The 12,225-nt window shown below is 45.2% G+C and overlaps 2 protein-coding genes across 11 annotated transcripts in view; one reads left to right on the top strand and one right to left on the bottom strand.

Annotated features, from left to right (window-relative positions):
* The window catches only part of MTUS2 (microtubule associated scaffold protein 2), a 308,364-nt gene extending 301,746 nt beyond the window's left edge, over positions 1-6,618 (top strand). For all 3 annotated transcript variants that reach the window (XM_086881668.1, XM_086881667.1, XM_086881666.1), the window contains one exon: positions 1,570-6,618. In XM_086881668.1, coding sequence (XP_086737794.1) covers positions 1,570-1,786 — 217 coding nt within the window. In that variant the 3' untranslated portion in view covers positions 1,787-6,618. The remainder of the gene's footprint in view (positions 1-1,569) is intronic.
* Positions 6,619-7,339: 721 nt separating this feature from the next.
* Positions 7,340-12,225, bottom strand: part of SLC7A1 (solute carrier family 7 member 1) — a 41,903-nt gene continuing 37,017 nt past the window's right edge. For all 8 annotated transcript variants that reach the window (XM_086881673.1, XM_086881674.1, XM_086881670.1 and 5 more), the window contains 2 exons: positions 10,183-10,291; positions 7,340-9,628 (listed from right to left, as the gene is read on the bottom strand). In XM_086881673.1, the coding sequence (XP_086737799.1) occupies positions 9,523-9,628; positions 10,183-10,291 (215 nt within the window). In that variant the 3' untranslated portion in view covers positions 7,340-9,522. The remainder of the gene's footprint in view (positions 9,629-10,182; positions 10,292-12,225) is intronic.

The raw sequence follows: 12,225 nt of genomic DNA, 5'->3' as shown, positions 1-12,225 counted from the left end.
CACCGTCAGGAGGGCGTCCCAGAGGCACTGGGTTGTTAGGGGTGCACCACAGAGATATTTCCAATTAAGGACAAGGGCAGGTACAAAGGGAAGGACAAAAGCCTTTCAGGTAGATCATGACCCAGTTTTGGATGCGGGAACTCCACAGAGCCCCTGCTGGGACTTCCCCAAGCACTTGAATAAATCATCTGATCTCCCGGCATTTCAGATCCTCCTTCCAAATCAACCAGCATTTTTTTGGTCCTTCGGACTGGGGATGTCTGAAGAATGATAATTTCCAACACCCAAGAGATCAAAGCAACTCTGCTAGGCACTGCTCCACAGTTCAGAACTTTTGGGGACTGGGAGAAGAAAGAGAATTACTCTTGATTACCTGAGCTACATTTCTGTAGGAAGCTAAAAAAAAGCAGAAATTCTTAAAAAATGTCTTTTAAATGAAATCATAAATGCCAACCCCACCCACTCATAGACTTTTGGTGAGTGGACCAGCAGTCCATGACATGACATGCTACAGCCTTCAGGCTACACCCAGAAAAGTAGTTGTACAGAATTTTTTGTATGCATCCAAAATCTACACCCAGCTGCTGCTGAACACTGAAAACACCTAGGGGAAGGTTAGGTTCCTCCCTGTTCATTTCTATAAAATCCTAAATTTCTAGTAAATCAGGTTAGGTGCCTGCCAGAGCTGCCGCAGGTTGGTCCCATGAGGAGCCAACTCTTGCCTAAGCATAGTAGGGCTGCAGAAGCCTGGTGCTCCTGCATGCATCCTTTGGGACATAGGTGTTGTCAGCACATGCCCAAAACACATCTCGATCAGGTCCCACAGCCTACTTGCCCTGCCCCATTTGTTTCAAAACCAGTCACCCGGCTGATGAGTGCAGACTCACTAAGGCTGTGGTGCCCATAGGAGATTTCCATGCCCCAGCTCCAAAAAAGCCACTAAGGTACTGGTAATTCTGGGGAGAATCACCTCCCTGGTCATTACTGGTGAAGTTTCTCTAGTGTTGCAGTCAGGAATAGAGGCTATTTTGGGACCAAGGAAGAAGGAGCTGGAGAAGGACCCATAACCTCATGATGTTTTAGAGATTAGAGGGAAAGCCTCAAATCTGAGCTATGTCCTGCAGCAGGGTATCAGCTGAAATTCAGAGCATGGAAAGACCAGACTGCTTTTCCTTTGCATACTGTTACGAGTTGAAAAACCATAGAAGCAACTGCTGCTTCCCCTTTTTGCACTTACTCTGACACTCCACAAGTGCCACAAGGCCAGAGAGAAAGGCTGGGGCTCATCCCACCTAAGTTTTGGCAACTGAGATGCAAAGAGATGTAGAGCAAAGACACAGATGCATCTGGAAGCAGAATCAGACACTGGGGGAAGCTGTGACTTGTGGAGATGACTTTCTTACCCAGCAGTGAAAAGATCTGAGGACAGCTGTGCCACAGCTTCTGCAGCTCAGCTGCAGCCCTAGGGGCAGGGGAGGAGGTGCTCAATGTCCTGCTTTTCCCTGGCTGCATGAGTGCCACCATCTTTGCCCTGGACTGCCTTACATGTTGTCCTGCTTCTCTCTCCAGGCAACTGTCGGAGGAGAACGCAAATCTTCAAGAATATGTTGAGAAAGAAGTGGAGGAGAAGAAGAAGCTCAGCAGGACTAACGAGGAGCTCCTCTGGAAGCTGCAGGAGGGAGATGCCGTGAGCCCCGTCAAACTCCCACCCGCACCGTCCACTCCTTTTTATCGCTGCTCATCAGGGAACTCCTCTCCAGCAAAAGTCAGAACCTTGAGGCGATGAATCGGCAGCCGTGTGCCAACGGCTCCCTGCCTTTTATGCATTTCCAACCTACAAATTGTTACCATCCAAGGAAGTACTACCATCAACAGGCGCCCAGGGTTCATGGCTGCAAGCATGTCCAGTAGCTGCATAGCTTTACACTAGGCAGGATACTCTTACAGTCTCCATAGAGAAACTCTTGGTTCTGACATGTTGATTAGGGTAGCAAAAAAGATAGCCAAGAACTAGAACAGCAGAAAGTTAGGATAGCAAAAGGTTTAGTTTGATGTGTGAACATTTTAAGTATGGCTAGAGCCAAAAGTTGGGAAATGCTCTATTAGTGGTTCATCAGAATGAACTTTTGCTGCAGTATTTCAGGTTAGTTACAAATATAGTTCAAGTTGTGAATATTTCTGTATATGTGTCTGTGTTTATATACATGTACGTATTGTACCTTTATACCTATATATAGACGCACACACATATCTATGTAGTTGCAGATGTTCTGAATTACATTTTTTATATTATTGGATACTACTAAGTGCTGATATATTTTCATTACAGTCAGCAGTTTTCTAACTCGTGCCTAAGACTTGTATCTAAACAAAATGCATTTCTGTTTAGCCTCCCAGGAATATTTATACCCAACCTAGAAGAAAGTTAAACCGAAGTAGAAGCGCCTTCCAAGTGACCACCAAGTGGTACTCTATGTAACATGAACACCAGCGAATTTGAAATTCTAAGACAGTACTGCCTTCGAAACCATCACCTTTGCATTGAACATCAGAAAATATATGCATACCATCCACTGCTTTTTAAGTCCTAGCATTGATATTGTAAGTGGAGATAGGCTAGAGATGAGAAAACTGAGAGTTTTAGCAAATTTGGTAGAGGTTACTGGTTAACATGGTTCAACTTTTGTGTCTTTATTTCAATCCTAGTCAGATCTTACCTTGTTTTGCCTTGTTGTGGTTAGGATGCAATCAAAATCTCTGGCTGTAGGTTTCTGTCCATTCTGTTTTATTTCAAGTCCCAGAAGCAAGGAGAAATAAGTTGTTTATCCTTGGCCTTTGCCGGATGAGAGTTTTCCAATAGTAAGATGAGATCCTGGGTATTTGCTAGGGCTCTAGTTTCCTTCCACCTCAAATGAGCTATGCCAAATAGAGCATAGCTGACTTCATAGGTGCAGATGAGGTCAATATTTCTTTCCTTCCACACATCTGCATTATTTCACATTGCTACAGCTTACCCAGAGTTACAGAGCACTTTGAAGATTCATGGAAATGAGTGGTTAAACTACCTTTAACTTTCCCATCTAGAAGCAAAAATGTTCACCCAGGCTTGGGGTGACCTCCCACCTGAGGGGATGGTGAGGCCGAGAAGTAGTTGGGGTGACACTGTCTGCAGGGCCCTCATGGGCATTGCTAACAAGATAAAAATATCCCTGAGCATAATTTTAAAAAACAAAAGAGATATGTGGGATGCTTTTTTACCCAGCTTAGGTCAAAGAGCCTGCATGCAGGCCTGCTCTGTGCACTGGGGTCAATGTTAGCAGGGCGACAGCACCTGGAAGAAATCCCTGAGGTGCAGGAGTGCTGCAGGGAGGGTCGCTTTCTCACCTGGGTGTGTGGTGGCACCAGCAGGTCTTGTACCCACAGGGGTGGCATTGCATAGCCCTTCCATCTTGCTTGAGTGGGAGCTGTGCTTCAGCTTTCCTGGGAAATACTCAGGATTTACAGACTGCAGCTTAGATACAGCTCCAACCACCATCAAAGCACCTGTGGCTTGTTCCACAGTGTTAAAAAGAAAGATGATTTTTTTTCTCCTTTTTAGAGAAATTTATTTTTGTAGCAGCTTTTGCATGGTACTGTGATACTGAGTAAATTGAGCATCTTGTTAGAATAGATCATGCCACACCAGCTACTACTGTTGGAATGCATTGCTAGATTTTAGTGTGTCCAGCAAGTACAACCTTAAAGATAGATACATAGCACGCACATGCACACAAAGCCCCTTCTTGCCAAGTACAACTTTAATCATTTTGATACTTGCTAACTGCACAGCTATTTGCAACACCTACAGACAGCATTGTCATCTTTCATTCCACCAATTCTGATTAGAATATAGAACATCAGAATCCAGTAATTCTGATACAGTGAGATCACAGACTCATAGGGTGGATTTGGGTTAGAAGGGAACTTTAAGACTTATCTAGTCCAGTCCCCAGTGCCATGGGCAGGGACACTTTCCACTAGACCAGGTTGCTCAGAGCAAGGCCAACCTGGCCTTGAACACTTCCAGGAATGGTGTATCCAAACTTCTCTGGGCAATCTGTTCCAGTATCCTACCACCCTCATTGTAAAATTTCTCTTCCTTACGTCCAATCTAAACCTGTCCTCTTTCAGTTTAAAACTGCTGTCCCTTGTCCTACCACTACAGGCCCTGGTATAAAGTCTCTCTCCATTTTTCTTATAGGCCCCCTTGAAGTTCTGGAAGGCTGCTAAAAGATCTCCCCTGAGCCTTCTCTTCTCCAGGCTGAACAATTCCAAGTGTCTCAGCCTGTCTCCATAGAAGTGGTGCTTCAGCCCTCTAAGACCTTTGTGGCCCTCCTCTAGACCCACTCCAAGAAGTCCATGCCACTCTATCCCCGGAGCTGGATGTAGCACTCCAGGTTGGGTCTCACAAGAGTGGAGTAGAAGGGCAGAATCCCCTCCCCTCCCTGCTGGCCACACTGCTTTGGATGCAGCCCAGGATACAATTGACTTTCTGGTCTTTGAGCACCCTATTGTTGGTTCATGTCCAGCCTCTCATCCACCAGTATTTCCAAGTCCTTCTCAGCAGGGCTGTTCTTAATCTCTTTATCCCCCAGCCTGTATTCATACCAAGGGTTATCCCAGCCTAGGTGCAGGTCATTGCATTTGGTCTCATTGAACCTCACGATGTTCATATGGCCCCCACCTCTCAAGCCTGTCCAGATTCCCCTGGATGGCATCCCCTCCTTCCAGTGTGCCAACTGAACCACTCACTTTGGTGTCAACCCACAAACTTGCTGTGGATGTACCTGACCCCATTGTCTGTGTCATTTAAGGTATTACACAGTATCGGTCCCAATACTGACCCCTGAAGGACACCACTTCTTACTGATCGCCATTTGGACACTGAGCTGTTCTGGATGCAACCATCCAGCCAATCCCATATCCAGCTTCTATCCATCAAAGCCATGTCTCCCCAGTTCAGGATGCTGTGTAGGACTATGTGTAGGACTCTGCTGTCAAAGGCCTTGCAAAATCCAGGTAGATGACATCAGTTGCTCATCCCTCACTCACCAACACAGTCACACCACTGCAGAACACCATCAGATTAGTCAGTGACCTGTTGGTAGTTTCTAGGATTCTCCTTTTTTACCCTTTGTAAAAATGGTTGAGATGTAAACTGGAGTTGTTACCTTGATGCTACTCTAAATGCACTAAAGCATATTATTGACCCAGGACAGTCTGGCTGGACCTGTTGTAATTTGTTCATTTTTCCCCTTTATATCTGGTGCTTTCCTTATCACTTTGTTGGTTTAATCTCATATTCAAGAGATGCTTCCAGCAGTGAATTGGGAGTGGGGCTTTTACAGTGGGAAAACTGGGACTGAACCCAGCTCCTTCATCATTTGGTATCATTGCCAATCCCTTTCCCATCTGATTTTTTGCCTCCCAATCCTGCCTCTCACTGGATTCTTCCTTGACACACCCTCTGGGGCCTGGCCAATCACTAGCAAAGCTGCAGGAAGTTCTGCCTAACCAGAGGGACCCAGCAACCCGTCCTTGTGGGGAGTGTGAAGAGTGGCTCCTTCTGGTGCATGCCCAGAAACAGACTTTTTTCCAGAAAAAAGGTTATTCCCTTTTTATACTTTTCTTCTGTCCTTTCTTCGCCTCTGCATGCTGATGTAGGTGCAAAAGAAAGGCCCAGGTCACTCGGACAGTGGGAGGAAGGGACCAGCCCCTTACTGGGGCAGCCATTCCTAGGGAATGAAGATCCCTGGATGCATGGCCAAGCTGGTAAGCCCTGCTCTTGCCAGGGAGCTCCAACCATGCCAGGTGAGCTTAGCATTCCCAGCATGGTAGGGACCGAAGCTCTAGTCCATGCACCTTGGCCATCCCTGTTCAAAGACAAGCAAGGGGAAGTGTTTGCTTTTGCAGGGCTGGAAACTTCCCCAACGCCATGGCCACTGTGGGGACTTTCCCATTTAGAAATAGGATGGCCTTTGGCAGTAGAGGGAATGTAGCCAGCGCTAAGCATAAAGGGTTTTATAACTCTGTCTTTAAGGAAGCAGTTTGATTTTGTTAATCTTTACTCAATGCAGAAGAGTGTAGCAGCAATAAAACCAGTCTACAGCTGCTCCCAAGGGGTTCCAGAGATGAGCACTGGGAGCAGGTATCAGCCATGGGATGGCAGGAGAGCCAACAGCAAGTAGGGGGCATGGAAAATTCCTTTTTATTGTGGGAAGGTACCATTTCGCCCTACTGGGATTGCACCTCCAGTGACTGCTGGCACAGATGGGTCGACTCAGTTGATGCACAGCAGCAAAGGCTTGTGGTGGTGGCAGGGGGGGAGAAAGGAAAAACTATCAAGTGCAAAATCAGGTATTTAATCTCTGCACTGATGGTGGTTGTGTCCCATGGACACTCTGAGGAGCCTCTGTACAGTTTCCCATGCAGCAGGAGTTCTGTGGTCCCGTTTATTATGTGGCTAATGGTTACAGGAAGAGTTTGTATTATTTCAAGTATGATGTACAGATAAGTGTAATATATTCCTGATAATAAATCCGTGCGCCAGTGCACCTGTGGGCTGACGCATACAGATCAGCAGGTCCTGCCGTGTTTTCTGTGCGCACAGAAACTGGGATGAATGGGAAACAAAGCAAAACCCCCTGCATTAGAGGGTTACCCCATTAAGGTAAAGAAGCTTCCTGGCAGCAGGGCTGGTCAGCTGCGTTACGTAACAAAGGCTCACACGCTATGAGTTTCCATGGACTCATTTTCTAGGATGCTTCCTGTATGACTGGGGCTCCCAGAACAGTGATTGTGGTCTACAACGTTTCCATTAAAGTGCCATGCTGCAGCATATGGTAATGGGAACATTTCTGCCAGTGATTCAGGCTCATCAGCAAACACCTGAACTCCCCAATGTTCCAGTTCACTCAGTTTCAACATCCCATCCCCTGCCCCTTCACCTTGCCCTCCTGCTGAGAGCCACAGAACTTCTCAGGCTTTGCCACAAGGATTAAAAAGGGACCAGGTCATATACCACCTTGGGAATGTACCTGACAACATCCTCCTGAAAGACTTTTCACCAGGCTTGCTCAGCACAGATGGGCTTTGGCAAGGACACAAGCTTCATGTTTTCATTGAATAGAAGCTGGTAGCCAGGTAGGAAAAACATCCTTATATTTTTAGTACAATACGAAACTTTGATCCTGTCTTAGTTTTCATCTTGTTGCCCTCCCACCACATTTACAGTGCCTTTTGGGAAGCTGTGGAGTGTGTTGACCTTGCCTGTGTTTAAACAAAATAGACTTCAACTTAATGGCTTTTAATTTCTATATTCATCTCTCCCTGCTTGAGTAAGACTTTGTATATGCACAAGGAGCAAAGGCGTGGTAGATGGTCAAGACGCAGCGACTGGAGCAGGCCCCCAACTTCATTCTGTGGGGCAGGGTGCACTCAACACACCCTGAAGTGCACATCAGAGGCAAAGAACACATTGCCTTCACTTCCTCAAATTACAATCCTGACAAGAAGAGCCTCCCAGTGTACTAGAATTAAAAGATAAAAACCCTTCAGTAGGCAGAAAAGCTATAAAGTCTCTTGGAAACATAAGAAATGGTCCAAAATCCAACCACGTAATCCAGGAGATAGTCTGATTCCCCCTTCTGCTGCATCAAATGCCTGGTGAGACCCTGGGCAAGTCATGCAGGGGTCTGTTCAGTTTGTTCAGTTCTCCAACTCAATGACAGGTACAAAAGCCTGTTGCTTCATCAGCAAGAGCCATGCTGACAAACAAATTAAAGATTGTCCAGTGTTCAGAGGCAGTAGTATGAAGGACACCTAGGAAAGCATCCACTCGCATCGGGAAAGGGGATTTCTGCAGCATCCATCTGGGATGTTCTGACCCCAGAAGTATTTGAGAGCAGGTTAGACAGAGTTTTGAGCAACCTGATCTAGTTAAAGATATCCCTGTTGATGTCAGATAAGCTGGACCAAATGATCTTCAAAGGCGCGTTTCCAACCCAAACCATTCCATAGTTCTATGATTTGTTTTTCAGTACAAGCTGAAGTGTTAATTTAGATCAGTGGCATTACTTGGGCATGGCTCACCTTCACAGTGCTTTAATAAGCCTTTTTAGGGTAATGGATTCATTTGGCTAGGGAAAGCTATTAGAGAGAATTAAAACAAAAAAATCACCTTACAGCCCAAGCCAAGGCATTGCCAATCAAATATAGACCCTGGTTTCAACTCCAAGTTTCCCACCTTTCACTACAGGCAGGCTCTGGAGGCGATCTCCAGCCCCAAAGGGAAAGCTCCCCTCAGCAAATCAGACCCTAGAGCTTAATGGTGTTTTCTGGGCTGCAGGCTCTGCCAGGACTGAGAAGCCTGTACACAGCACCACAGCTTCCCCTGGGCAGGGGGCAGACACCAGGCATTGCTCCTGTAAGAACCTTGTGTCTCTGAGGATCCTCCTGTGCTTCCAGGGCAGGAATGTTCCCCACCCACCAATGCCAAACCAAAGTTGCTAATGCCAGGCAGCCAGCACACAAAACGGATGTGGGGGGAGGAACAGAGGGCTCCACTTTCTGTCATAGCTAGCTCAGTTCTGCTGGCCACCCCCACCACTACAGCTACACCACTGGTGATTTCTGAGGCAAAGAGGCAGAACTGCTCTTTGGAGACACCTGTTGTTTTCAAGCCTTTGCAGTACTTGCACCACATGGTTTCCTGACTAAAGTTGGAAATTCCTCTGTGGAGCATACAGTTGGGAGAATCACCTGCTGGTGTCACCTGTGTGCTGGCAAGCAATCACTCACCTGACAACCAGCGACCACAAACCTTGCCAATGTTTCACAGCAGTGAAGTGCTTTAAAGCACGTGAGCACGTAGCTAAAAAACCCAGTCAAATAAAACAAAAAAGGTAAGACCTGATACTTTAAAGAAGGCAAATCTTGCAGGTGCTTTGTTAGCCTGGTGAAATATAGTGTTTAGTGAGAACCTTTTGTTTTTTTCTGTTTGTATACAGAGGGTACAGCTCATATAGGGTGAAGGATGGATCCTGGTCTATGCCTGACAGTAGCACTGCAAAATCTGCTCCATGTATAATCAAGTAGAATATCTGTGGGGAGGTAATTCCTGGGACTACTGAAAGAAGGACATTTGTGAGGCCTGGTTTCTTAGCAGCATTTGCACACAGAAGCAGTTCTCTTTCTACACACCAGGGAAAAAAAAAACCAAAACGGGAGAGGGAGAGAGGGAAGAGCCCCAGATGAGCTGCCAGTGCTACTGGGAATATGCCAGAGTTGTGTCTTTTTATCTTGTGGTCCCTTTTAACTGTGCTGCTAAACAAACTGCAGGCTGCAGTAACTGTTGGGGAGGCCTGCATTCCACTTCCTTATTCCTGCATAACTGATTACAGGTGTCATCTGGTTCGGGATCCCCACCACAAAGTTTCTCTCACTGCAGCCATTCTTTCAGTCGCCCGTAAGCCAAACAGTCATTTACAGCTGTCTGAGCCGGTGTCTGTGTTTCTTTCCACTTCTGCTGAGGCTGCATAGCTGGCTTCCACACTGTGCCATATTCCATAGGTAAAGTAGATGATAAAGCCTGTGGAAGCCAAGGGAGAGGACATTGTTAGCTCTGTAAAGAAACAGAAACTGTAACTCACAGCCACTGACACAAGTTACCCAAGTGTTAGCAGACAGCCACTATCTTCCTTAGGGAAAAGAGCCATTAACACAGGCACCAGTCTTTAAAAGTCAGTCTATCCCAGCCCCTAAGGGGATCCTGATTTGAGCATTTCAGACAATTCAGCCTTATCTACATGGCTGCTGGGAGCATCTTGGGATGCAGCTCAGCTTCTTCAGCTCCAGAAGCACAAGCCCCACCACCTGGACAGCAGCGCAAGGCCAGCCAGCAGGAAATGCTCTATGATTTCTTGTTGGCAACAAGAGCCATAAGATGGTTCATGGGCTGTTGTTTTGTCTACTAAAAGGCTTCAAGACCCTTGAATTTGAAAGAAAGCTTGTTACACGCTGGCTAAACAGCTTCAGTCAAGTCACAGGGTTGCCCATGGATGATCAGAGTGCAGAATGCCTCCCTTGAATGCTACAAGAAATTTATTGTTAAAATCTAGCATAGCATTTTTCACTCTAACTCACCTAGGAGCATCCAGATTGCAAATCGAATCCATGTGCCTGCATCTAGCTGCATCATGAGGTAAACATTCACAAAAATACTCCCAACAGGAAGAAAGGGCAAAAAAGGTACCTGAAAAAGAACAAGAGATATGTGACATTTACAAGGATGATTAATGAGCAGGAAAGAACATCACATCCCTTGTAAATGGCAAGTGATGGTTGTTACCAACTCTTCAGCTGCCAGATCTGAGAAAAGGCAAGGTTAAACCCAAAAGGACATCAGTCCACCATAGGAGGGGGATGTGAACCATGCTGTTCACCTGTTTTAAAAGCTTGTTTTGTGGTCTAGAAGGAGGCAGGAGAGAAATTTTAATGGCAATACTAAATGCTGGGCAAAGAAGAGAAGAGTAAAAACCAGGGACTGTATTATGACAAGCTCCTATTGAAGACCAAGAGATGAAGGTAAGGGGAATGTCAGAGCAGGAACCTGAGGAACTTCATCCATCAGGTACCAAGGCAGTGAAGCAATAGAGAGCACATTATCCCAAAGCAAAGAAAATCAGCAAATACTGCAAGAGATGACTAGAGCTGTACCAAGAATGCCTTAGTGGCCTGAGAATCAAAGATGAATGAGACAGCAAAACCAAAATGCAAAAATAATACAAAAAATAGCACTGCAAATATAAAATCAAACAAGGCAAATTATAATAGAAAAGTTTTTGAATATGGTGGAATTAAGTGGAAAGCGAACTTCACTCCTAAGGGAAAAGGAAATTTACAAAAACAAACAGGCTGAAATGTGGGTCTTTCTTGATTTAAGCTTTGCAAAAAAAAAATAAATGTAAAGTAGCTGCTCACATCATTAGAGAAAAAGGATAGGTACACAAATTAGAAAAGAAGAGTATTTTTCTAAATTTTGTAGAAGTGATCTCTGAACTATTAAATAAGCAACTCTGAGAGCTCTTGGTAGATTGGTAATGTCTCTGAAGACTGGAGAAGGTAGAAAAATTACGTATTAAAAAAAATACAGAAAAACAACTGGGAAACAGATAGGTCAGCCTTAGATTTCCAGAGTGATTTTGGAGAAAAATCACAGTCAGGTTGTAAATGCCCAAAGAACAGCAAGGAGATAAGAAACAAGGTTGTCCAGCATTGGAACAGGCTACCCAGGGAGGTGGTGTAGTCATCCCACCTGGAGGTGTTTAAAAGACATGTAGATGTGGCACTGAGGAACATGGTTTAGAGGTGGACTTGGCAGTCCTGGGCTAGCAGTTGGACCTGATGATCTTAAAGGTCTTTTCCAACTTAAATGATTCCATGATGTTATGATTACAGATTTAACTGTGACAGGTATAATCTTCATTTTTCTTGGACAGAGTAGTGGCCAACAGGGGAAAAAAAGGAGGTGAAATATCCTGAGTCAAAGGTGAACAGACCTCCTCAGAAGCATTTTCAGAAAGTAAGATCTAGATGAGAGTTCCTAAGTTTTCTGCTCCCAGACATTTCTGTTTCCACCTTTGGGACCATAACCCCAAAATGAGCTGCAAACACAACCTTGGAAAGCTCCGGTTGTATTAAGTTTTTAAAATCTGTGAATTTACTGAAAAACTTTAACTAAAGAGCAATTGAAATGAAAGCAGTTTAGAGGATGGAATTATAATCCAAAATTAATGTACTACATTAAGAAACTGTAATAAACCTGAAATCAATATGATAAAGCATGACTTATAAGGTTACATGGGGAGAAAAGTCCCATCCCAGTGTGTTTAATATAGAAAGGATGGTGTGCTCAGAGAGGACAGGAAAACAGCAAAGTTCCTCATACTTAAGGCTGTTTAAGAATGGTCATCCCGTAGCCTCCATGGGGACTAAGGAGGACATGGAAGTGCACTTTCTCAGAGCCTTAGCTCTTCAGAAACAAGTTTACTTCTTGTGTTCTTTCTCCTTTTGTATCCATGGTCTGATGTGGCCCTTCACAACCATCCCTTTTCCTCCAATCTCTGTCTCTTCCCTGTCCTATAACCATCTACTTTCAAATGCAGGGTCCTGCCCTTCCCTTCCAGC

This window comes from Cyanistes caeruleus, chromosome 3 (assembly GCF_971803275.1).
Source record: "Cyanistes caeruleus chromosome 3, bCyaCae1.hap1.1, whole genome shotgun sequence".
Taxonomy (NCBI): Eukaryota; Metazoa; Chordata; class Aves; order Passeriformes; family Paridae; genus Cyanistes; species Cyanistes caeruleus.
The sequence above is the reverse complement of the archived record's forward strand: the minus strand, read 5'-3'. Positions and strand labels throughout refer to the sequence as shown.